The following is a 27,912-nucleotide window of genomic DNA, read 5'->3' as shown; positions in this document are numbered from 1 at the left end:
ATCTTCAATTATTCTAGTAATTTTATTTTTTAAGTGTATAGCTGCCGCCCTATCCACTCTTTTACAATTATGATCTAGATAAGTTTTATTAGTTTACTTAATGTCTCGTGCTATATTTCTTGTCATTTTAGCCTCATAGTATCTGGTATACCCAATTTTAAAATGTTCTTGTATTCTTTGCAAAGTCTTTGCTTCTTTCATTTTCCCAGTAGACTTTTGTGTACAGGTAGTATGTTTTTTTTTCCATGTATCCATTTTAATTCCTCTCTTCGTCCATTTTGGAGACTGATTACTAAGCTTACACTTGCTTCACTTGTGTATGTACTTGCCTTACACCTATATATTTATATTAGATTGTTTTTAAAGTTTTAAATATTGTTTTAACTGATTCCACTGTCACCAGTGCATTCCATTTAATACTTTTAGTTTGCTCCTCATTCCATTGAATTTTACTTTCCAGAAATTGCAGACTTTTGTTTTGGTCCTTGCTGGCACCAATTGCCAGAGGATCTCAAATGTGATCACATTATGGCCCCTGAATGTTCCATTACTTCTAAATTGTGGGTTCTGTCCTGAGTGCGTGCAAGAACCAAGCCTAGATGTGAATTCCCTCGAGAGGGATCATTGACACATTGTGTTACAAAACAATTTTATGCTTCCATTTATCAGTTCAGATTCTGATGTTACAATTTTGGATTGATTGAAAACAGTAACTCTTCTAATCTCACCATATAGGCTGTTTTTCAAGTCCTTTATCTGTCCTCTGGGTGTGTGACTTTGACCCTGTCTTGTGCCTGTTTTTTTTAGTTCCAACCAGACTGTACTTTTTCCCTCCTTCTGAAACAGAACAGTTGGCATTTTCTTGCTTGAAATGATCCACTGTCTAATCCTTCACATCCCTGAGGTTGTTTCCATTTCATAGAAGCATAGAAAATAGGTGCAGGAGTAGGCCATTCAGCCCTTCGAGCCTGCACCACCATTCAATGAGATCATGGCTGATCATGACCTCAGTACCCCTTTCCTGCTTTCTCTCCATACCCCTTGATCCCCTTAGCTGTAAGGGGTATATCTAACTCTCTCTTGAATATATCCAATGAACTGGCATCAACAACTCTCTGCGGTAGGGAATTCCATAGGTTAACAACTCTGAGTGAAGAAGTTTCTCCTCATCTCAGTCCTAAATGGCCTACCCCTTATCCTAAGACTGTGTCCCCTGGTTATGGACTTCCCCAACAGCGGGAACATTCTACCCACATCTAACCTGTCCAGTCCAGTCAGAATATTATACGTTTCTATGAGACCCCCTCTCATTCTTCTAAACTCCAGTGAATAAAGGCCCAGTTGATCCAGTCTCTCGTCATATGACAGTCCAGCCACCCCTGGAATCAGTCTGGTGAATCATCGCTGCACTCCCTCAATAGCAAGAACGTCCTTCCTCAGATTAGGAGACCAAAACTGAACACAATATTCCAGGTGAGGCCTCACTAGGGCCCTGTACAACTGCAGTAAGACCTCCCTGCTCCTGTATTCAAATCCCCTAGCTATGAAGGCCAACATACCATTTGCCGCCTTCACCGCCTGCAGTACCTGCATACCCACTTTCAGTGACTGATGAACCATGACACCCAGGTCTCGTTGCACCTCCCCTTTCCCTAATCTGCCACCATTCAGATAATATTTTGCTGCCTTGTTTTTGCCCCCAAAGTGTATAACCTCACATTTATCCACATTATACTGCATCTGCCATGTATTTGCCTAACCTGTCCAAGTCACCCTGCAGCCTCTTAGCGTCCTCCTCACAGATCACAATGCCACCCAGTTTAGTGTCATCAGTAAACTTGGAGATATCACACTCAATTCCATCATCTAAATCATTAATATATATTGTAAAGAGCTGGGGTCCCAGCACTGAGCCCTACGGCACTCCACTAGTCACTGCCTGCCATTCTGAAAAGGACCCGTTTATCCCGACTCTCTGCTTCCTATCTGCCAACCAGTTCTCTATCCACATCAGTATATTACCCCAATACCATGAGCTTTGATTTTGCACACCAATCTCTTGTGTGGGACCTTGTCAAAAGCCTTTTGAAAGTCCAAATACACCACATCCATTGGTTCTCCCTTGTCCACTCTACTAGTTACATCCTCAAAAAAATTCCAGAAGATTTGTCAAGCATGATTTCCCTTTCATAAATCCATGCTGACTTGGACCGATCCTATCACTGCTTTCCAAATTTGCTGCTATTTCATCCTTAATGATTGATTCCAAAATTTTCCCCACTACTGATGTCAGGCTAACCGGTCTATAATTACTTGTTTTCTCTCCCTCCTTTTTTAAAAAAGTGATGTTACATTAGCAACCCTCCAGTCCATAGGAACTGATCATGAGTCGATAGACTGCTGGAAAATTATCACCTATTTCTAGGGCCACTTCCTTAAGTACTCTGGGATGTAGACTATCAGGCCCTGGGGATTTATCGGCCTTCAATCCTGTCAATTTCGTCAACACAATTTCCCGTCTAATAAGGATATCCTTCAGTTCCTCCTTCTCACTAGACCCTTGACCCCTAGTACATCCAGAAGGTTATTTGTGTCTTCCTTTGTGAAGACAGAACCGAAGTACTTGTTCAATTGGTCTGCCATTTCTTTGTTCCCCATTATAAATTCACCCGAATCCGACTGCAAGGGACCTACGCTTGTCTTCACTAATCTTTTTCTCTTCACATATCTATAGAAGCTTTTGCAGTCAGTTTTTACGTTTACAGCAAGCTTCCTCTCGTATTCTATTTTCCCCCTCTTAATTAAACACTTTGTCCTCCTCTGCTGTATTCTAAATTTCTCCCAGTCCTCCGATTTGCTGCTTTTTCTGGCTAATTTGTATGCCTCTTCCTTGGATTTAACACAATTTCCCTTGTTCGCCACGGTTGAGCCACCTTCCCCATTTTATTTTTACTCCACACAGGGATGTACAATTGTTGAAGTTCATCCATATGATCTTTAAAGGTTTGCCATTGTCTATCCACCGTCAACCCTTTAAGTATCATTTGCCAGTCTAATCTAGCCAATTCGCACCTCATACCGTCAAAGTTACCTTTCCTTAAGTTCAGGACCCTAGTTTTTGAATTAACTTTGTCACTCTCCATCTTAATAAAGAATTCTACCATATTATGGTCACTCTTCCCCAAGGGGCCTCGCACAACAAGATTGCTAATTAGTTCCTTCTCATTACACATCACCCAGTCTAGGATGGCCAGCTCTCTGGTTGGTTTCTCGACATATTGGTCTAGAAATCCATCCCTAATACACTCCAGGAAATCCTCCTCCACCACATTGCTACCAGTTAGGTTATCCCAATCAATATGTAGATTAAAGTCGCCCATGATTACTGCTGTACCTTTATTACACACATTCCTTATTTCTTGTTTGATGCTGTCCCCAACCTCACTACTACTATTCGGTGGCCTGTACACAATTCCCACTAGCGTTTTCTTCCCTTTGGTATTCCGTAGCTCCACCCATATCGATTCCACATCATCCAAGCTAATGTCCTTCCTTACAATTGCATTAATTTCCTCTTTAACCAGCAACGCCACCCCGCCTCCTTTTCCTTTCTGTCTATCCTTCCTAAATGCTGAAAACCCTTGGATGTTGAGTTCCCAGCCTTGGGCACCCTGGAGCCATGTTTCCGTGATGCCAATCACATCGTATCCGTTAACTGCTATCTGCGTAGTTAATTCGTCCACCTTATTCCGAATACTCCTCGCATTGAGGCACAGAGCCTTCAGGCTTGTCTTTTTAACACACTTTGACCCTTTAGAATTTTGCTGTAAAGTGGCCCTTTTTGTTTTTTGCCTTGGGTTTCTCTGCCCTCCACTTTTACTATTCTCCTTTCTATCTTTTGCCTCTGTCTCCATTTTATTTCCCTCTGTCTCCCTGCATAGGTTCCCATCCCCCTGCCATATTAGTTTAACTCCTCCCTAGCAGCACTAGCAAACACTCCCCTTAGGACATTGGTTCCGGTCCTGCCCAGGTGCAGACCGTCTGGTTTGTACTGGTCCCACCTCCCCCAGAACCGGTTCCAATGCCCCAGGAATTTGAATCCCTCCCTTCTGCACCACTCCTCAAGCCACGTATTCATCTGAGCTATCCTGCGATTCCTACTCTGACTAGCACGTGGCACTGGTAGCAATCCTGAGATTACTACTTTTGTGGTCCTACTTTTTTAATTTAACTCCTAGCTCCCTAAATTCGTCTCGTAGGACCTCATCCCATTTTTTTACCTATATCGTTGGTACCTATATGTACCACGACAACCCGCTTCGAGACATCCTTGACCCTTGCACCAGGGAGGCAACATACCATCCTGGAGTCTCAGTTGCGGCCGCAGAAACGTCTGTCTATTCCCCTTACAGTTGAATCCCCTATCACTATCGCTCTCCCACTCTTTTTCCTGCCCTCCTGTGCAGCAGAGCCAGCCACGGTGCCATGAACTTGGCTGCTGCTGCTTCCCCCTGATGAGTCATCCCCCTCAACAGTACCCAAAGCGGTGTATCTGTTTTGCAGGGGGATGACCGCAGGGGACCCCTGTACTACCTTCCTTGCACTGCTCTTCCTGATGGTCTTCCATTCCCTATCTGGCTGTGTACCCGTTTCTTGCGGTAAGACCAACTCGCTAAACGTGCTATTCACGTCATTCTCAGCATCGTGGATGCACCAGAGTTCATCCACCCACAGCTCCAGTGCCGCAATGCTGTCCGTCAGGAGCTGGAGGCGGATACACTTCCCGCATACGTAGTCGTCAGGGACACCTGAGGCGTCCCTGACTTCTCACATAGTACAGGAGGAGCATAACACGTGTCTGAGCTGTCCTGCCATGACTTACCCGTAGATAAACTTAAATTGCCAACAACAATGCTAAAGGTTACTTACTGATAAAGAAGAAAAAAGAAAAACTACTTACCAATCACTTACTCCCTTGGCTGTGACGTCACCTTTCGATTTCTTTCTACTTTTTTGCCTCCATGCTGCAGCTGCACAAGCACGCCTTTTGTAGGCTGCTGCCACTCCGACCCCGGAACTCCCGCCTCTCCTCGACTCTCCGACGCCTCACCGACTCTGGGCCTTTTGTAGATCGCTGCCGCTCCAACCCCGGAACATTTAAATGTTGCATTAACTTGGTCTCCATTTCATGTCACTTGTGCAACATTGTGCTTGTGCATTACCATTTTACAATTCTGCAGGTGCTGACAAAAATGGTCTGTGTAACTGACCCCTTAGTGACTCCGTGAACAACTGGTATCAATGGATATCACTTTCGGACTTGGGTGACGCAAACTATTTCGGGATGAGCGAGAAACCTTTTTATGGTATTTTTAGGACTGGAATTTAGCAAATCTAGCTGCCTCTCTGATAAGTGTGTTGAACATATATATCCTAAATTGTTTTTAACTGTTTTCAAGTCTCCAATGTAAATACAGTATTTGTGATAAATATGTAGGAGCAATTGGTGAGCCTAGTAGACTTGCCATTATTCCAATTATGCCACATATTTTGGCCATTAAAAACGTATGCTTTTTAAAAAAAAATGAAAGCGAGTCACACTCCTTGCTGCTTTTGGTCATAGTGTTGAGGGGGATGAATAGCCTGTAGCTCTCCATGGGTTTGCTGTGTCAGCAACTCTGAAGGAATGCAGGGATGTGCTAGAACTATTTTAGTACCTTCTGGAAGGAGTGAGCATACAATACACCCTCAAATTAAAATAAAACACACTATTTGAAGCACATTTTAAATTCTGATTTTATTTTCGGGGAATAATGAACCAACCATGTACACACAATTGTGTGTGTGTTTGGTGGGGGGGGCTGGTGGTGGGGGGAGAGTTTCTTAAATTTTGCAACGTGCATTTATTTTTGCATTGTGCAGTACAACACACTTGCATGGGATTAGGTTTTGTTTAGGTCTGCAATTACTGTGACTCGAACGATTGAAATGTACCATCTAATCTTGAATTCATTGCAAGAATGTGGAGCGAAGTAAATTTATTTTTGTCAGCAGTTTTATAAAAAAAATATGGATTTGTGAAAGGTAGGTCATGCCTGACAAACTTGATTTAATTTTTTGAGGAGGTAGTGTACAGGGGAATGTCTATGAATGTTATTTGTATGGACTTCCCGAAGGCATTTGATAAAGTTCCACATAAGCGATTGTTAACTAAGGTAGAAGCCCATGGAATTGAGGCTAAATTATTGACCTGGTTAGCAAATTGGCTGAGCGGCAGAAGACCAGCAGTAGGGATAATGGGTAGGTACTATTTGCGAGGGAGATGGAGTACAAAAGCAAGGAGGTCCTGCTGCAACTGTACAGGGTATTGGTGAGGCCGCACCTGGAGTACTGCGTGCAGTTTTGGTCACCTTACTTAAGGAAGGATATATACTGGCTTTGGAGGGGGTACAGAGACGATTCACTAGGCTGATTCCAGAGATGAGGGGGTTATCTTATGATAGATTGAGTAGACTGGGTCTTTACTCGTTGGAGTTCAGAAGGATATGGGGTGATCTTATAGACACATTTAAAATAATGAAAGGGATATACAGGATTGAGGCAGAAAGGTTGTTTCTACTGGTCGGGGAGACTAGAACTAGGGGGCACAGCCTCAAAATACGGGAGAGCCAATTTAAAACGGAGTTGAGAAGGAATTTCTTCTCCCAGAGGGTTGTGAATCTGTGGAATTCTCTGCCCAAGGAAGCAGTTGAGGCTAGCTCATTGAATGTATTCAAATCACAGATAGATAGATTTTTAACCAATAAGGGAATTAAGGGTTATGGGGAGCGGGCGGGTAAGTGAAGCTGAGTCCACGGCCAGATCAGCCATGATTTTGTTGAATGGCGGAGCAGGCTCGAGGGGCTAGATGGCCTACTCCTGTTCCTAATTCTTATGTTCTTATGTACTCAAATTGGCAGGATGTGACTAGTGTTATCCCACAGGGATCTGTGTTGAGGCCTCAGTATTCAACAACTTGGATGATGGCACAGAAAATCATATATTCAAATTTGCCGATGCTACAAAGGGAGATGGCATTGTCGGCAGTATAGATGAAAGCATTAAACTACAAAGGGCTATCGATTGGTTGTGAATGGGCAAAACTGTGTCAAATGGATTTCAATGTAGGCAAATGTGAGGTCATCCACTTTAGACCTAAGAAGGACAGAACAGGGTACATTCTAAATGGTGAAAAGCTGAAAATATTGGAGGTCCAAAGTGACTTGAGGGTCCAGGTACATAGATCATTAGAATGTCATGAACAGGTACAGAAAATAATCAAAAAGGCTAATGGAATGCTGGCCTTTATATCTGGAGGACCAGAATACAAGGAGGTAGAAGTTATGCAGCAGCTATACAAAACCCTAGTTAGACCACACTGGAGTAGTACTGTGAGCAGTTCTGGGCACCAAACCTTAGGAAGGATATTTTGACCTTAAAAAGGAGTGCTGCTTAGGTTTACCAGAATGATACCCAAACTCCAAGGGTTAAGTTACGAGGAGAGATAACACAAATTAGGGCTGTATTCCCTAGAATGTAGAAGGTTGAGGGGTGATCTGATTGAGGTTTTCAAGATATTAAGAGGAATAGATAGGGTAGATAGTGGTTCGGTATTCACTAAGGAGGACACAAACAACCTTCCGGATATAAAAGGGGTCAGAGGGTCTCGTAATAAGGAGGAACTGAGGAAAATCCTTATTAGTCGGGAAATTGTGTTGGGGAAATTGATGGGATTGAAGGCCGATAAATCCCCAGGGCCTGATGGACTGCATCCCAGAGTACTTAAGGAGGTGGCCTTGGAAATAGAGAATGCTTTGACAGTCATTTTCCAACATTCCATAGACTCTGGAACAGTTCCTGTGGAGTGGAGGGTAGCCAATGTAACCCCACTTTGTAAAACAGGGAATTATAGACCGGTCAGCCTGACATCGGTAGTGGGTAAAATGATGGATTCAATTATTAAGGATGTCATAGCAGCGCATTTGGAAAGAGGTGACATGATAGGTCCAAGTCAGCATGGATTTGTGAAAGGGAAATCATGCTTGACAATCTTCTGGAATTTTTTAAGGATGTTTCCAGTAGAGTGGACAAGGGAGAACCAATTGATGTGGTGTATTTGGACTTTCAGAAGGCTTTCGACAAGGTCCCACACAAGAGATTAATGTGCAAAGTTAAAGCACATGGGATTGGGGCTAGTGTGCTGACGTGGATTGAGAACTGGTTGTCAGACAGGAAGCAAAGAGTAGGAGTAAATGGGTACTTTTCAGAATGGCAGGCAGTGACTAGTGGGGTACCGCAAGGTTCTGTGCTGGGGCCCCAGCTGTTTACATTGTACATTAATGATTTGGACGAGGGGATTAAATGTAGTATCTCCAAATTTGCGGATGACACTAAGTTGGGTGGCAGTGTGAGCTGCGAGGAGGATTCTATGAGGCTGCAGAGTGACTTGGATAGATTAGGTGAGTGGGCAAATGCATGGCAGATGAAGTATAATGTGGATAAATGTGAGGTTATCTACTTTGATGGTAAAAACAGAGAGACAGACTATTATCTGAATGGTGACAGATTAGGAAAAGGGGAGCTGCAAAGAGACCTGGATGTTATGGTACATCAGTCATTGAAGGTTGGCATGCAGGTACAGCAGGTGGTTAAGAAAGCAAATGGCATGTTGGCCTTCATAGCGAGGGGATTTGAGTACAGGGGCAGAGAAGTGTTACTACAGTTGTACAGGGCCTTGGTGAGGCCACACCCTGGAGTATTGTGTACAGTTTTGGTCTCCTAACTTGAAGGACATTCTTGCTATTGAGGGAGTGCAGCAAAGGTTCACCAGACTGATTCCCGGGATGGCGGGACTGATGTACCAAGAAAGACTGGATCATCTGGGCTTGTATTTACTGGAGTTCAGAAAAATGAGAGAGGATCTCATAGAAACGTTTAAAATTCTGATGGGTTTAGACAGGTGAGATGCAGGAAGAATGTTCCCAATGTTGGGGAAGTCCAGAACCAGGGGTCACAGTCTAAGGATAAGGGGTAAGCCATTTAGGACCGAGATGAGGAGAAACTTTTTCACCCAGAGCATGGTGAACCTGTGGAATTCTCTACCACAGAAAGTTATTGAGGCCAATTCACTAAATATATTCAAAAAGGAGTTCGATGTAGTCCTTACTACTAGGGGGATCAAGGGGTATGGCGAGAAAGCAGGAATGGGGTACTGAAGTTGCATGTTCAGCCATGAACTCATTGAATGGCGGTGCAGGCTCGAAGGGCTGAATGGCCTACTCCTGCACCTATTTTCTATGTTTTTATGTTTCTAAATGATTTCTGCTGGTTGGGGATTCTAGGACCAGGGAGCGTGGTCTTAAAAATTAGAGCCAGACCCTTCAGGAGTGAATTTAGGCAACACTTCAAAGGATGGTAAAAGTTTGGAACACTCTCCTGCAAACGGCAATTAATGCTAGATCAATTGTTTAATTTTAAATCCAAGATCAACAGCTTTTTGTTAACCAAAGGTATTGAGGGGTATTGGCCAAAGGCAGTTATATGGAGTTAGGTCGCAGATCAGCCATGATCTCATTGAATGACAGAACAGACTTGATAATCCTATGCAAATGTCAAGTCTGTAAAAAAAGGAGGCAGAAAAAAAGCAGGAAACTATAGACCAGTTAGCCTACACCTGGTTGGGAAAATGTTGGAGTCCATTATTAAAGAAGCAGTCGCAGGACATTTGGAAAAGCAAAATTCGGTCAAGCAGAGTCCGCATGGATTTATGAAGGGGAAGTCATGTTTGACAAATTTGCTGGAATATTTTGAGGATGCAACGAATAGGGTGGATAAAGGGGAACCAGTGGATGTGGTGTATTTGGATTTGCAGAAGGCATTTGACAAGGTGCCACATAAGAGGTTACTGCACAAGATAAAAGTTCACGGGGTTGGTAATATATTAGCATGAATAGAGGATTGGCTAACAAACAGAAAACCGAGAGTAGGGATAAATGGTCCATTCTCTGGTTGGCAACCAGTAACTAGTGGGGTGCAACAGGGATCAGTGCTGGAACCCCAACTATTTACAATCTATATTAACGACTTGGAAGAAGGGACTGAGTGTAACATAGCCAACTTTGCTGATGATACAAACTTGGGAGTAAAAGCAATGTGTGAGGAGGACACAAAATCTGCAAAAGGAGACAGGCTAGGTGAGTGGACAAAAATTTGGCAGCTGGAGTATAATGTTAGAAAGTATGAGGCAGAAAAAAAAATCAAAGAGCAAGTTATTATTTAAATGGAGAAAGATTGCAAAGTGCCGCAGAACAGCGGGACCTGGGGGTACTTGTGCATGAAACACAAAAGGATAGTATGTAGGTACAGCAAGCGATCAGGAAGGCCAATCGTATCTTGGCAAAGGGGGTGGAGTATAAAAGCAGGAAAGTCTTGCTATAGCTATGTAAGGTATTGGTGAGGCCACACCTGGAATACTGCGTGCAGTTTTGGTTTCCATATTTACGAAAGGTTATACTTGCTTTGGAGGCAGTTCAGAGAAGGTTCACTAGGTTGATTCCGGAGATGAGGGGGTTGATTTATGAGGAAAGGTTGAGTAGATTTGTGCCTCTACTCATTGGAATTCAGAAGATTAAGATGTGATCTTATCGAAACGTATAAGATTATGAGGGGGCTTGACAAGGTGGATGCAGAGAGGATGTTTCCACTGATGGGGAGATTAGAACTAGAGGGCATGATCTTCGAATAAGGGGCCACCCATTTAAAACCGAGATGAGGAGAAATTTCTTCTGAGGGTTGTAAATCTGTGTAATTCGCTGCCTCAGAGAGCTGTGGAAGCTGGGACATTGAATAAATTTAAGACAGAAATAGACAGTTTCTTAAATGATCAGGGGGTAAGGGGTTATGGGAAGTGGAGCTGAGTACATGATCAGATCAGCAATGATCTTATTCAATGGCCGAGCAGGCTTGAGGGGCCGTATGGCCTACTCCTCCTATTTCTTATGTTCTTATGTTGTTAAATGCGTCTGGTAAACATTCTGGTAATCTGTGCATTAAACTAACTATCAGCTGTAGTTGTATCACTAGATTTTCATTTGAGAAGGCAGTGACGTTCTTCTTTGAGCCGCAGGCCTTTTCTTGTATTTTTGATGTGTTCTGAAAGTTCAGTGCACAGGCTCTGGGCGAATGTGCAGGGACAGACAGACAGACAGACAGACAGAGAAAGAACCTCCGCACACCCCAAAGCACTTTGCAGCCAATGAATTACTTTTGAAGTGCAGTCACTGTTATAATGTCGGAAACACGGCAGCCAATTTGCGCTCAGCAAAGTCCCACACAATGGTACATGTATTTTTTTTCATCATCAATTTTAGCTGCTTTTTATGATTTCCTCCGGACATCTGCTAACATTGTTGGTTAATATTTGCAATTGAAGTTAACAAAAGAGTGCAATTCTCCAAGACCATATTAGTTTTAGTCTTGAGTGGGCAGAGTGGCGTTCCAGTAAATGCAATCTTCAAAATGCACCCATTAAGTATTGCTGCCTTTGACTTGTATTGTTCTTCACCATACAAAGTTCATCGGTTTTTCCAACATTCTTCTAAGATAAGTTTGGCAGACAACAGCCATCTGATACATGCCCTGGTTTGTCCTAAATAGTCTGTTTGAACACAATTGCATGTTGCAGTCACTTGCTGAGTAATAGAGCAGACTTTTGGATCGCTCTAAACCTGCTGATTGACAAGCTTTGTTTTGTTTTTATTACGAATCCAAGCAAAGAGATTATTGGCATTTGTAGGATATAATATTTTTATATCAATCAAACCGTGTGCAATTCCACTATCCCTAAACTGCTAAAACTCTTGAAAGACCTTCTCCCCCCCCCCCCCCCCCCCCACCCCAAGTTCCTCCCTCATGGATTCATGACCTTCTCCTCCCCGCCCCCCCACCACACCCCCCGGCCCCTCCAACAAGTTCATGACCACCTATCCCCGCAGCCCCCCCCCCCCCCCCTCGGCCATAGATGGGACATTGTGTGTGGGTCATGGATTGTTGACGGGTTTATTGGGTATGAAGTGAATAGTGACGGTGTCGGGACATCCGGATTTTGTCCAACCTTACCATCTGGATCACATTCTTACGCCATCCCTACTCTCTGCACTCTTTACCCTCCCTGATCATCGGCATCCTGACTTCTCTCCGCTGCCCCTCTTTCCCCGCCCTCACTGCACTCTCCCTCCCTCCTCGCTCTGGCTGCCGCCCCCCCGCGCTGGCTTGCTCTGGCTGCCGCCCCCCCGCGCTGGCTCGCTCTGGCCCCGCCCCCCCGCGCTAACTCGCTCTGGCCCCGCCCCCCCGCGCTGGCTCTGCTCCCTCTCCGCCCTGCCCCTCTCGTCCTCGCGCCCCCGCCCGCCCGCTCCTTCAAGTAGCAATTCCCCCCCCCCCCCCCCCTAAATCACCAGTCATTTTAATGAACAGAACATACGGGCTAACCAGCACAAAGCAGAAAACCCTGGTTGAAATGTATAGCAGGCTCACTGGTTGATCTCCATTGGCATTCCTTGCAGATAATTTATTTTTAAAAGCAGTCCTCGACTCCCCCGCCCTCCCAGCCATTCTTCCCCCCCCCCCCCCCCCACCTTGTAATTTTTATATTGAAATTATTTCAACTATTCACCAAAGGGTAAAACCTAGCAAACAACAATTAATACAATTTTCTTGAACTTATTGGAATGGGGGCTCTTTCTAGACTGAGAAAATTATGTAATGAAATTCTGGTGTCTTAACTAGTTTTATATATACATTGCAAAGATAACACTTATTGAAAACCTCCCTGAAGAAAATGAGTGAAACTAGTACCAGCTCAAGGCTTGAGAATTTTTCTCAGACCAAGTCATGTCACTCAAATGTGATTAAGATGCCCCATCTATTCATTATTCTGCCCTATACAGATAGATGTACAGCAAGGATTTCTACGTGGGTGCCTCTTTAAAAAATATCCCTAGAGACCCACTATCCCAATTTTCAAATGACCGTGTCAATTACCCAAAGAAAAACAATGTTAATGTGGAAAGCGTTTTCCTTGCTCAAATTCAGGAACAAACATGATGTTCTAGTTAGTCAACAAATACAGAAATCGAGGGATAGGCCAACACAAATATTGTGACTGGTAGATGGAAGCAGACTGTTTCTAGTAGTCGAAGGGCTGTATTACATGCATGAGATTTAGAACAGAGGGCAGAAGAAGCTTCTTCATACAGAGTTGAGGTTGTGGAATTCACTTCCAGGGTCAGTGGTTGAGGCAGAAATGATGTGTACATTCAAGATTGGTTGGATACGTGGGCGAAGAAAAAGAGGTTGAACAGTTCTGGGAAATGGAAGGCTAAATGTGATTACAGCTATTTGCACAGGTGATGGGTTGGTGCCTACACAGATTGGTTGGGCCGAAAGGCCTGTTCCCATTTTTGTAATTTTCATGAATTACAAATGTGATGGCCTTATGGGCTCCTAGAATACAGGGGTCTCAGTTTGGAAACCTAGAAACCAGGTTTGTCACAAAAACCGCTTACTGAATGACCTACAATAAAGTTCTACCTCCCTGTAAGAATGTAGTAATTTATTTTACTGTTGAAGTGTAGCACCAACATTCAACATAATATTAAGTGACACAAAGTCAACAAACTGCTGGGAGTTGTATTGCCTGGTGCAGTAGGAAAATCTGTCCTTGACCTTGTGTGAATACATATGTGGGCTGCACTAAAAAATGTAAATTAAAACTCAAATGCCTGTGGAGTAAAGCATAGTCAAAACTGCACATTAGTTAACCTGTCAAAAATCTGAGTCTGTAATTCAGCTTTACAATTTTGTCAGCATAATTTTCAGAGGCTTCATTTAGCACTTACCTTTTGGTTTACAGGGGACTGCTAGATGGAATGTATGACTGCAGTTGTCCTCAGCTCCCACTGTGATCCATGAATATGAGTATGTTAAGTGATTCCTTCCATAGTCGAATAGCCGATTATGCACTGCTGGACTCGAGTGACGAATGGTCACTTTGTCAAAGTATTGAAGGGATGCCATTATCTGTTAAATCATACTTGACATGATTCACCATTAAAAGGAAAGCAAAATATTTTCATTCATTATACCTGTATATATACTCTGATCTGCAAATTCCTTTGGTATTGGCTGTCATTTTACAGGTATTTTTCTGACATTACGCGATGAACATGGCTTTTCTTTTAATTTTGCGGGTGGGTGGGAAATGGTTTACTTTCCTTCTCCCCCCTCTCTCTCCCCCTCTCCCTCCCCCCCCCCCCCCCCCCAATGTACACCATTGGTAAGAATAATGGATCTGTTCCGCATGTAGGTGACAGGCAAGGAATTCTCGGTGTTACTGCAAGGGATGTTAATCTCCTAATTTACTTTCATCAGTGTGTTGGTTAGGAATAACTGCAATTAGCTCCCAGATTCTGTCATATGTGTGACTTAAATTTTAGTAAACTTTTAAACTCAAGTTTCCTTTTTTTTTACTTTCAAAAATTTCCCTAAAAATTTACCAGTTGTTGGTAACTACAACAACAACTTGTATTTATATAACGCCTTTAACGTAGTGAAACGTTCCAAGGTGCTTCATAGGAGTATTATCCGATTAAAAATTTGACACCGAGCTGCATAAGTAGAAATTAGCGCAGGTGACCAAAAGCTTGGTCAAAGAGGTATGTTTTAAGGAGCGTCTTGAAGGAGGGTAGAGAGGCGGAGAGGTGTAGGCAGGGAATTCCTGAGCTTGGGGCCAAGGCAATACAAGGCATGGCCACCAATGTTTGAGCGATTAAAATCAGGGATGCTCAGGAGGGCAGAATTAGAGGAGCACAGACATCTCTGGGGGAAGGGGGTTGTGGGGCTGGAGGAGATTAGAGATGGGGACGGGCGAGGCCATGGAGGGATTTGAAAATAAGGACGAGAATTTTGAAATTGAGGCGTTGCTTAACCAGAAGTAAATGTAGGTCAGCCAGGATGGGTGATCAGGACTTGGTGCGAGTTAGGACACGAGCAGCCGATTTTGGATCATCTCTAGTTTACATAGGGTAGAATGTGGGAGGCCAGCCAGGAGTGCGTTGGAATTGTCATGTCTAGAGGTAACAAAGGCATGGATGAGGGCTTTAGCAGCAGATGAGCTGAGGCAACGGCGGAGACGGGCGATGTTACGGAGGTGGAAATAGGCAGTCTTAGTTATGCTGCGGATATGTGAACGTCAGCTCATTTCGGAGTCAAATATGACTCCAAGGTTGCGAACAGTCTGGTTCAGCTCATCCAGAACTGGATGTTGAACAAGCAGTCTGAGAATTTAGAGACTGTGGAGGGGTCGAGAGAAGTGGTATTGAAGTAGAGCTGGGTATCATTAACGTACATGTGGAAACTGACGCCGTGTTTTTGGATGATGTCGCCAAGGGGCAGCAGGTAGATGAGAAATAGGAGGAGGCCAAAGATAAATCCTTGGGGGACACCAGAAGTAACGATGCGGGAAGAGAAGCCGTTGTAGGTGATTCTCTGTCTACGATTAGATAATTAAGACTGGAACCAGGCGAGTGCAACTGAAACTACTCCACCACTGGTACTTGGGAGCAATGTTCCCGCTAATTTGTTTTTGGGTGTGCAGCCCCTTTAACTGGCTGCACAGCCCATTCAATTTCTTGCGTATGCGCAGTTATTACAATTGTAAAGCCATTGAGCAACCTGCATGGGACCTCCAGATCACTGTGTCGCACAGCTTAACGGGAACATTGTTTGGGAACAAACAAAGTGACTGCACGAGTTGAATCTGTAAATATTGATTGCCTTGTGAATTTTGCTTTGATTAATGCAGCGCTAGCTTAAAATTTGTAGGATTAATGATTTTGAAGCTTTAAATTTTAATTTTTGACATGCTGTTAGCATACTTGTGTAAACAAAGAATTAGTCACAACTGGCACAGCATTGCCACCCAAAAGCACATAGGTGTAGTTGATAGATTAAAGCTATTTATCTTTGCAACTTAAAGGCACGTTTGTGCTAAAGCTCGTGGGCGGGGGGAGGGGGGGGGGGAAGAGGAGAGAGAGAAAGGAGAAGGAGAGGCAAAGAAGGTGGAGAATAAGAGGCGAGTACAAAAACATTTCCTAGGTATTGTGAATTTATAAAATTAATTCAATGAAACCAGTTGACAATAAATTGAAGGAAACTGTTGAGCAACTGTTTTTAAACTGTATCTTTTGAACATGGTTGTGTAGAAAAGCAGAAGTCTTGCCAGAAGTCCAGATGTTGTCAGTTTCACTGGCTCAGACTTTTTGGAGGTAGTTAACAATTGCTAGGCAACCTTTTGCTTGATATAGTATTTTCAGAAATGCAAGCAAGGAGTTCTGCCTGGAAGCACATATTGCTTCTCATAGGAGTACACCAGAAGGGAATTGAAAGCCTTTCCTGCTGGGGTTACCACTGTGGCAGCAGATACAAAGAACCTGAATTACCGATATTGATAACTAATGAGAGCTCTACAAAAGGAACAGGAAATCACTTTGTTATATTAGTGGACCATCAGCCATGTTTACCTGGGTATGTTTTATTGTGGAAATGCACCCCCCTCTCCCAACACTGCAATAGAGTTCAGAGTTTCTTTCAAGTGGGTGTGTTTTTACAGAATTTTACACTAGGATGCATGTGAATTATCTGGTGACTTTTTTTTTTAATGATTGCTGTCTTTTATATAATGTCCTGTACTTGTCATTAATATTGTAGTAAAACAAAAATTATTCAAAGTGCAATTTTGATATACCTATTCATTGTCTCCCAGTGTTTCCCAATGCAATGCAAAAGTAGTATGTTGTGTAAATACAAGGGTTACTTAAGCAAAGTTCAGCAAAAAAAATTTTGAAATACATAGCAGACCATTCAGCACCTGTAAAGAGATATGGTTGGTTAATGTTCTGGGTGTGTTTTTTAAATATATTTTAGGTGGCCACCATTTTCAGTGCTTCTCTTATCGTTCTAATGGGAAATGTACTTTAAATCAGCTTCCCATTGTCACAAATTGACATCTTTCACTGTTACAATGATTACACAAACTGGCACAAATGATTAAATTGCTGTAATTTAGGATGGTTATTGGTAAAAGTCAACATAACAAAATATTTTCAGTTTTCAAATAAAATACCCTAGCAGAAGCTAACTAACTTCTCACTGGGATTATCTTGTAACATAGCATTTGTCCTTTGGCACATTGGTTTTTATGAATGGGATGTAGAGCATGTTCTGCAGCTCTTGTTATGCTAATTAATGAACAGGATATGAAACTAAGGCTATAGGTCCCCAAAAATGTGTTTCATTTATGCTGCAAAACTGCACTGAAAAGTGGCTGAGTAAATGGAGCATCGATACTACGTTTATTTTTTCATAGAATCACCGAAACTTACAGCACAGCAGAAGGCTATTCGGACCATCTTGCCTGTGCTGGCTCTTTGAAAGCAGTCGTGATTAGTCCCCATCCTCACTTTTTGTCCGTAACCCTGCAAATTCTTCTTCCTCAAGTACCTGTCCAACTCACTTTTAAAATTATTTATGGAATTTTTTCAGAGAGAGCATTCCAGATTCTGACAACTGAATGAAAAGAAATTCTCCTCATCTGCCTTCTAGATCTTTTGCCAATGATTTCCAATCTATGACTTCTGGTTCTTGACTCACTCGCCACAGGGAATAGATTTTCCCTATCAAAACCTCTCATCATTGTGAAAACCTCTATTACCTAACTTTTCAAATCTCTCCTCATAACTGAACTCCCTCATCCCAGGTAACATCCTGGTAAACCTCCTCTCTACACTTTTTAAGGCCTTTACATCTTTCCTGAAGTGTGATGCCGAGAATTGTCCACAATACTCCAGCTGAAGCCTAACCAGTGATTTATAAAGTTCGAGCATGATCTCTTGGCTTTTATATTCTATTCCTCTATTTATAAATCCATGTAACCCATATGCTTTTTTAACCAACTTGTCCTGCCACCTTTTAAGGATTTGTGTATATGGACACCAAGGTCTCTCTGCTCATCTATACTTTTCAAAATCGTACTATTTATAGTATGCTTTTATTGCTCTAGCTGTTGGCATTCCTTGTCAGGTAGACAGAGCAGCACTTCTGCCTCTAGACGCGTTGCTTACTGGCCCAAGTGGGCTTTCCCTGTTCTGCCGGTGCAGACTCGATGGGCCAAATGGCCTCCTTCTGTGCTGTACTATTCCATGATTGGGATATGCCCAGTAACCAGAAATTAAATCTCAAATTTCAAACTACTATATGTGCACTTGCTTGCACAGGAGCAGTTATTTGCTGCCAAAGCTGTGGTCACCCTGCAATTTAAATCTGTGCAGCAGGAGCACTGGAAATGTTGGTATATTACAGAACCAGTTCTGTCAATTGCTCTTAACCATTTGGAGCGAGACTCTCATTCTGGTTGGAAAAATGCAACCCATTTATCTATCTTCTTTAAAAGTAAGTGCAACTCCATGTGAATTTACAATCAATCACTTATTTCTGATTGTAAGCGATGCTTCTAACCTTTCTCAATGTTAAGCGCTCTGTAGAGGTGTCCTTTTTAACCAATGCTATAGAGAAAAGGGCAGCTACTGTTGCTTGCCATTTCCCCTCCCCATTCTGCTTTTCCCTCAGCTGTAGTTGAAAGACATTTCAGAGTCTATCTTTATATACTTTAATTATTGAACAGATGCTGTATCTGGCCCATGCGCAGGCTTTTTAAAACTTATGCAAAATACTACGGATGCTGGAAATCTGAAATAAGAACAGCAAATATTGGAAAATAATCAGTAGGTCGGGCAGCATCTGTGGAGAGAGAAACAGGGTTAAAGGCCCTGATATTAACGGGGTCATTGTGGGGAATCGCCGGTAAAAGCCAGCAAGGCCGGGAATATGGAGGCCCTGCCAATCTTAACGGTGGGACCTCATTTAAATAATCTGATACAGACTCCCGCCCGACAATCAGCCAAATTGGCAGCCTGGCCAGTGGGCAGGAGCCCAAGCAGGCTGCAGCCAAATTGTATGGAAGATCTGGGCAGCCATCGGAGTGGGGGGGAGGAAGACAAAACAACAGGGTCACCATCGGAAGGGAGGGAGCGAACATCGGGGGTGGGTGGCAGTGGCGATAGAGAGAACATCGGGGCCATGATCCAGGCTGGGGGAGGCCGAAGGCTTCCTTGTGAGGCTCGGGGATGGGCACTCCTACTCCTGATCCACGGAGTGCTAAAAGCAGCTGATCATTAGCACTCGCCTAGGCCAGTTGGCACCTTCTGTCTCGGGCAGAAGGTGCCAACTGCCGGGCAGACGACAGCTCGGGTCTCCCGCTCACTCTGTTAAATTTAAGTTCCAGTGCTGATTATTTCACCAGACCATGACTGGAATATTAATTAGGCCCCAACTGATTTTTGCAGGAGCCTAGTCAATGGCCTGATTTGACTTTGTTTAATTTTAAATGAGCGGGAATGGGGTTGCTTGATCCCGATATTTTAACCCTCTTCCATACAGACCAGGAATTTAATCCAGGATCTACATTCTCTACATGGTGAATGCATACAAAGCCAGGACCACTCCATTTTAATCTCTCTCTTTACTGCAGTTGTCAGTTACATATATTGTTTGGGTACAGAGGTGGTACTACAATATCAATACTTGGCCTTAAGCAGAGACTGATTACGTGTAGATCTGTACCACCAGCACACAACTCTGCAATCTGGTATTTTCTTTTCAACTCCTTCGAAAGATAAATGTTGCATAGCAGAATCCAATTGGATTATTGTCCTGTTGAAAACTACTTTGTCTCAAGCTCATGCTTAAAGCTTAGCAACAATAATAAATGCTCATCAGATTTTCTCATGAATTTCACTTTTTGATTGAGGCGTCTACATCATTTTCGGAGGTGCCAATTTTCAGATGAGCTGTTAAACTGAGGAGATTATTTCTACCCTCTTGGGTGGATGTACAAGATCCCATGCCACTATTTGAAGAAGAAAAACAATGACTTGCATTTATATAGCACCTTTAAGTAGAAAACTGTCCCAGTCACTTCATCGAAGTATAGTTTAAAAAAAAAACAGGGGCCTTCTTTCTGTGTTCTAGCCAACATTTATCCCTCAATCAACACCATTTTATTTAAAAAAAACAGATTATTTGCTCATTTATCTCATTGCTGTTTGTGGTACATTGCTGCATGCAGTTTGGTTGCTGTGACTGCCCACGTTACAACAATGACTATACTTCAAAAATACATCATTGGTTATGAAGCACTTTGGGACATCTTGAAGGTGTAAAAGGCAATAGACAAATACAAGTTTGCTTGTTCTTCCTTTCAAGCTAGAAGTACTGTATTCGAGAGTCAATAAGCCACAACTGCCAGGATCTTAATATCCTTGCTATACCATATACCTGTGAATGATGTCATGCTGCTGTTTTGTTATATTATTCCCAGAAGAGTTTTATAGCTTCTCCGAGGTTATCCCCAAGTGGATTTTCCAGCTGCAGGGTAATTGCTTGCCATTCTTTCCAAATGTTGGTTTATGTCAAAATCAGAATAAGATAACCAAACCTTTAAATAAAAATCACAATATAAAATGATTGCAGAAATACCCAATCAGCTGCCAAATTTGAAGGTAATTATTACTGTAAATAGTTTCTCTGAGTCTCTCGCTCTCTCTTTTTCTCATTCTCTCTCTCATTCTTTGTCAGCTTGCATTTTAAAAAGGCCAGTCTTGTCTGTTAAGTGTTTTTATTTTGATGTGAGCCTAGATCGGCACTCCTGAATGAATACGGTACTTCAAGTGGATAGTTTTGCTTGTGTGCAGTTGTAACCTGAAGTAGTTTTTCAACTACTGTTATAAGTGAGATATTAAACCTGCTTTTATTTCTGTTACTGTAGTCACCAGTTAATGTGTGAATGTTTAATGGGAAAATGGAAATCACTAGGTAGTCATAAAGCTGTGATTTGGTGCTTTTACCTTTGCAGTGTTGCCTCCAGCAGCAGTGTTGTACAAATATCTTTCAAGGTGATTTTTCTGTCATCAGAGTCACTTGAGCAACAGGAATGTAAACTGGTGCCATCATTCCTTCTGGCCACATGAAGACTGGCCACTCAATCATCCATTCAGGCCGACAACATGGCTGTCTCATCACTTGCCCTGTCTGGAGCATCGCCAAACATCGGCGATAGTCTTGCAGCCAGGAATGAAAGGTGCAATCACTACTGTCAAAGAACTGCACATGAGCAGTTGTTTTCGTGTTCCCAGATGCTGTAGAATTTTCCCCTGATTATAAACCAGATGAATCCACAGCACTGATGGTCAAGATGAATAGACCTATTACAGTTAAAAGTAATTCTGTACAACATAAACTTACAATAAAAGCAGCATCGATGTGTGCATGGGAGTCGTCTAGCATGGTTAGCTCTCTCTGATCAGAAACTGAATAGTATAGTGGATTGCGGTCATGAGGTCATGACCTACCACTGTGCAGAACTCTCTCACTACACCAAACACGTCAGCGTAGTCCCGACCTGCGAAGAAACACGAGCGGCAGGTCGGGGCCTTAAAAGGAGCGGCGTGGAAGTGAAATGCCACTGCAAGGTACAGCGTGAGCTGGTTCAGGAAGGCGACGACTTTGGAGGCGGACAACTGGTTTGGACGTCACCAAAATCAAGGTCGCTGATTGGAATGTGGGCAGATATAGCAGGAGAGGCGGCATGCAGCAGAGGAGCGGCGAGGTCAGGGCGAAGGAGTGGCGAGAGATTGTAGAACGTGATCGGGACCCAGGAGAGGCGTGAGTTTGGGGCCCAGGAGAGGTGAGAGCACGGGTCAGGCCACACTGCAATATGTATGCTCACTAGGGCAGTGGAGCAGAGCTGGTCTCCAGTTGTCTTGGTTAATCCTTGCCATGGGACCAAGACCTAGCTCTGTCAAGCCCATGTGGTGACTGGTGTGCAACGGCCACCACACGTTTATAAAAAAAAAAAATCCACGCACAGATATCTTCCACCCTTCAATATGCATGTAGTTCGGGACCTGGAATATCAGGTCCCTCATCCCTTTTTGGTTCGAAGCAAGTCATCCTCGATACGAGGGACCGCCTAAGAAGATTACTGAAATGACCATTGTTTTTTTCCCCCGAAGACCAACCTTGGCAAAGGGTTAAAATTTTATTACACACAATTGTCAAAGTAGCACAAATACAACCTTGTATAGAAAATACTATATCTTTCTATCTCGTCTCTCTGCCTGCGCCTCTCCGCCTCCCCCTCTCTTATTTATCCATTCCTTTCACCATTTAAAAGACATGGATCATTTCTGGTCTCAATATTCTTCTGTTAAATGATATTTCAATTCTGAGGGCCTCTTAATAATCTAGCTTCCCAACTCCTGGAATTACCTTAGTTGCTGTTCCATGGATCACCTCCATTGTATATGGGATCCAAAATTAATGTTTCAAATATGACTTTACCGACACAGGGTAAAAATAACTTACTTTCGCTTCAGTCCCCTTGAGAAGCAGCTAATCTATAATAAGCATGGTTTATTTAGTTAAATATTGTTGAAAAAGTTGATGGCTGCTATCGGACAGATGGAAAACCTCCACTTTGAAAATTGTTTACGGTGTTCATCGTATTTAAAAAGTACAGAAAACCTGTCCCAGGTTGTGTATGCTCCTGATTCACCCCATACAGTTGACCTCTACTCTAACCCCTGCCAAATGATGTAGAATTAATGCTCCTTGATTGGGTGTTGCTGTTCACAATAGGACCCAGTCAGCTGTTTGATTTGCCACTAACAATCCAGGAACTGGGACTGATGCTAAAGATCCATGATTATTTCTGAAATTATGTCCATAAATCTCAAATGTGAGTCCATCTGACGCCACTTAAACAGTATACACTGTCAGTTGACAAATGAGCAGATGAGGCACCTATCTGCTACTGTGTATTGGACGAGATTCAAATGAAGTTTGGGCTGTGGCTCTGACAATTTGCCAATGAGATGAATTGAAAAGCACACCAGAAGATCTGAGCCACCATTCCTGCCACTTTTTAAAAGTTTTTAAAAAAATGTATAATAAGATGGTGGTGTTTGGTTAAAAATAATGATCTAAATCTGCATTCTAGAGGTGGCAATACAGTTACTTTGCCTGATTTTATCTGTTGGCTTGCTTTCAATTAAAATGAATTTGCTAAAAAGGAGTAAATTCAGCAAGTTTCACCAGTCTATATTTCACCATGAAGGGGTTTATTTTACTGTCATTGTATAAACAACTGAAGCTGTTTTGGCTTTTTACTTGATCATTGTGATTTCTTCAGTGTTTCATAGCCAATTATATTTACTGAATACTGTAATTTTCCTTTCTTGCAGGAAACATTATCAAATGAAGCCAATTGCGTTGAAGAAATCCTAAAGGCAAGGTCTAGTATTTCACCACACTTAATGTTTTTGAGTGCTGCATAGTTTTTATACTAGTCTGTTACTGCTGTTCTAGATAAGGGGTAACTTGATACTGTACTGACGCATGTTACTTTAATAAATTTACGACCAATTACTGAAAGGATTCGCTGCAATATAGATTCTACTACGGGTCTAGATATTTTGGAGTTTTCAGTGGCAGTATAGTGCCTGCTGAAATGTCCATCAAAAATTCTAATGTATATTTTTGTATGTAGTACTGAGCAATGTACTCTAAATAATGTCAGGAAATGGGGGTTCTGAAAAGTTTCAATAACAACTGTTCAGAAATATAACTGCACTGATGTGAGTTTAATACACACTTTCCTGTTTAAAAAAAAAAGGCATTTTTCATAGAATTTAAGTCTTAAAACCATTCCATTATTCCAAGGATCTGTTTGTTTATAGTGACAAGAATGGTAGAAGAATATCAAAATCCCCATGGTCAGTCAAGTACCATTTTAGTGACTTTGTTCTTTTTGTTTCTGTCATTACAAGTCAGCAGTATTTGCACTAGACGCCAGCATTGTTTGTTCCTTTTTTTAAAAAAAAAAGAAACTGCAAAGAATGTTTTATTCCAATATTTTGTCCCAAACGGTGATTGCTGATGACATCTGTTCAGGAACAGTAACCTACTTTAGAAATATTACCGAGCCCAGTGTGATGAGGTCTGATGCGACTGTTTTCATGAGAGGGGCGATGCAGACACTGTTATCGAGGAGAAGTGGTGTGAAATATTCCATGAAATAAACATGTGGGAGAGGAGGTATTAAGGGGTTTAACAGCTTTGAAAGTGGATAAATCCCCATGCCTGGATGAAATGTATCCCAGGCTGCTAAGTGAAGCAAAAGAGGAAATAGCAGACATCATTTTCCAATCCTCTCTGGCTTCAGGTATTGTGCCAGAGGACTGCAAGACTGCTAATGTGGTACCTTTGTTTAAGAAGGGAGAAAGGGATAGACCGAGTAATTACAGGCCAGTCAGCCTAACCTCAGTGGTGGGAAAATTATTGGAAAAAAATCCTGAAGGACAGGATAAATCTTCATTTAGAAAGACACGGATTAATCAAGTCAGCACAGATTTGTTGAGGGAAGGTCGTGTCTGACTAACTTGATTGAATTTTTCGAGGAGGTAACCAGGAAGGTCGATGAAGGCAAAGTGTATGATGTGTATATGGATTTTAGCACAGCTTTTGATATGGTCCCACATGGCAGACTGGTCACAAAAGTAAAAGCCCATGAGATACAGGGCAAAGTGGCAAGTTGAATCCAAAATTGGCTCGGAGGCAGGAAGCAAAGGGTAATGGTTGATGGGTGTTTTTGCAACTGGAAGGATGTTCTAGGTCCCTTGCTTTTTGTGATATACATCAATGATTTAGACTTTGAATATAGGGAGTATGATTAAGAAGTTTGTAGATGATTCTAAAATCGGCTGATAATGAAGAAAGCTGCAGACTGCAGGAAGATATCAATCAACTGGTCAGGTGGGCAGAACAGTGGCAAATGGAATTTAATCCAGAGAAGTGTGAGGTAATGCATTTTGGGAGGGCTAACAAGGAAAGGGAATACACATTGAAGGGTAGGATACTGAAGTGTAGATGAACAAAGCGACCTTGGAGTGCATGTCCACAGATCTCTGAAAGTAGCAGGCCAGGTAAATAAGATGGTTAAGAAGGCATATGGAATGCTTGTCTTTATTAGCTGAGGCATAGAATACAAGAGCAGGGAGGTTATGCTTGAACTGCATAAAACATTGGTTGGGCCACAGCTGGAGTACTGCGTGCAGTTCTGGTCACCGCATTACAGGAAGGACGTGATTGCACTGGAGAGGGTACAGAGGAGATTTATAAGGATGTTGCCGGGAGTGGAGAATCTAAGCTATGAGGACAGATTAGATAGGTTGGATTTGTTTTTATTGGAACAGAGGAGGCTGAGGGGAGACCTCATTGAGGTGTATAAAATTATGAGGGGACTAGATATAGTGGATAGAAAGGGCCTATTTTTCCCTTAGCAGAGGGGTCAACAACCAGGGGGCATACATTTAAAGTAATTGGTAGAAGGTTTAGAGAGGATTTGAGGGGAATTTTCTTCATGCAGAGGGTGGTGGGTGTCTGGAACTCATTGCCTGAAAGGGTGGTAGAGGCAGAAACCCTCGCCACATTTAAAAAAATACTTGGATTTGCACCTGAAGTGCTGTAACCTGCAGGGTTACAGACCTAGAGCTGGAAAGTGGGATTAGGCCGGCATGGACACTATGGGCAGAAATGGCCTCCTTCGGTGCTGTTAACTTCTCTGATAAGGTTGGATGAACAAACTATTTATGCCACAGTTGTACGGCTTTTGCCAGTTCAGTACTGACACCATTTGGGGGGTGATGAGAGCGGGATTCGTGGCAGAACTGCATGTATGTATGGAGTGTGCTTTGGCAGTTTCCTATCCTTGGAATAATGTAATCAGCCAGCGGAGGATTGCCCAAGAAAGTTTAATAAAAATCCTTTGTGATAACTCTTGTTATGCTGTGGTTGGTACACAACAAAATCAGTGTAAGACCACCCAGTGGAGGAAGCCTTGTTTACTATTAACACCACAGTGTGGCTCATTTATTTTAGTAGTGGACAGTAAAGTCTTGAGCATGTCATTAATGTGCCAAAAGTACACGACCTGTATAACAATGGAGCTCTCTTATACTGTTTAATACTATGTGGTACAGTAGCTCCTCCAAGTCTGCCTTCAGCACTTAGTTGACATTTTTATTTTTGTCCTTGCTAATCATTTTTTTTTTACTTTTTCATTTCAAGACACCAATTTTAATTATAATTCAGAAATTTCTTACAGCGAAGTAAGGTTTCTGTATCTTTTCATGTCTACGTTTATCAGGTACTATATTTTACCCACAACTTTTTTCACCTTGCCCCTCTTTTCCTCCGGACAGGAGCTTATAGTTCCTTGGTTGCTGGCAGATCTTCGGTGTCTCGCTGAAATGGAATTCTTCCTGTGTGAGCCCAGACAGTAAATATTGATGAAATATTCAATCGCTGATAGCCAAGCCAGTTTCTGAATTCACATTGCATGTTAACCGTGGCTCAGTGGTAGCACCCTCACCTCTAATCAGAAGGTTATGAATTCAAGCCTCTCTCCAGACACTTGAGCACAATTTAAACTGACACCCCCGTGCCGTACCAATGGGATGTTGTGCCATCTTTCGGAGACATTAATCCGAGGCCCCGTCTGCTCTCTCGGACAGACGTAAAAGATCCCCTGTCACTATTTCACAGAAGAGTAGGGAAGTTTTCCCTGATGTCCTGGCCAATATTTCTCTCAACAAGCATCACCAAGAGATTATTTGGTCATTGATCTCATTGTTGTTTATGGGGCCTTGCTCTGTGCAAATGGGCTGACACATTTCCCTACATTACAACAGTGACTAATTTCAAACATTGGTTGTGAAGCACTTTGGGATGTCGTGAGAATGTGAAAATTGCTTTATAAATGCAAGTTTGTTCATTCCTTGGAAAACAAGCAGGAAACTGACTGCTTGCATACTAGAAGCTCTGAAGGAAATTATCCAGTCTGAAGGAAATGTGAGAAGAAAGTGCAATTTTGTAGCACTTTATCACATCCTTCAGACATCCCAAGATGGCTTTCAAAAAGGCAAGTACCTGAAGGAAAATCATTTGCAGGGCTACGGGGAAAGGGCAGGGGTATGGTACTCGCTGAAGTGCTCTTGCAGAAAGCCAGCACGGGCTCGACTGGCTGAATGGCCGCCTCCTCTGCTGTAACCATTCTATGGTTCTATATTTTACAACCAATAGATTACTTGTGAAATGAGTCACTGTTGTTGTGTATGTAGACATGCCAATTTGTGAATAGCAAGGACCCACAAACAGAAAATGAAATTGTTTTTGGTGGTGTTGCTTGGGGGCCAATTGTTGGCTAAGACTCCAAGAGGACGCATGCTCCTTGAGTAGTGACATGAGATATACGAGTTTCCGCTAGGTTTTGCCCAAAATCAGACAAACCAGCGCAAATGTTTGGGGAATTTCAAACGCAAATTATATCCAGTGCAAATCGAGTTTCCACGATTTTTAACCCTAGTTTGAAAAAACATTGCGCTGGAAGCCGGACCCGGATCCATCGTCATCTTTCGGAGACATTAATCCAAAGCCTCTCAGATAGACGTAAAAGATCCCATGGCACTATTATGAAGAAGAGCTGGGGAGTTTTCCCCGGTAAAGGTAGCAAAACAGGTAGATAAGGTGGTTTAGAAGGAATACGGAATACTTGCAGCGGCATAGAATATAAGAGCAGGGAGGTTATGCTTGAACTGTATAAAACACTAGTTAGGCCACAGCTAGAATACTGCATGCAGTTTT

General features: G+C 42.6%; 1 protein-coding gene across 3 annotated transcripts in view; it reads left to right on the top strand.

Moving 5' to 3' along the window:
* LOC139244702 (AF4/FMR2 family member 1-like) overlaps positions 1–27,912 on the top strand; it is a 191,654-nt gene that overhangs the window by 107,442 nt on the left and 56,300 nt on the right. For all 3 annotated transcript variants that reach the window (XM_070871053.1, XM_070871052.1, XM_070871051.1), the window contains one exon: positions 23,454–23,498. In XM_070871053.1, coding sequence (XP_070727154.1) covers positions 23,454–23,498 — 45 coding nt within the window. The remainder of the gene's footprint in view (positions 1–23,453; positions 23,499–27,912) is intronic.

This window comes from Pristiophorus japonicus, chromosome 2 (assembly GCF_044704955.1).
Source record: "Pristiophorus japonicus isolate sPriJap1 chromosome 2, sPriJap1.hap1, whole genome shotgun sequence".
NCBI classification, from domain to species: Eukaryota; Metazoa; Chordata; class Chondrichthyes; family Pristiophoridae; genus Pristiophorus; species Pristiophorus japonicus.
Note: the sequence above shows the minus strand (reverse complement) of the source record. Positions and strands in the feature narration are given on the sequence as shown.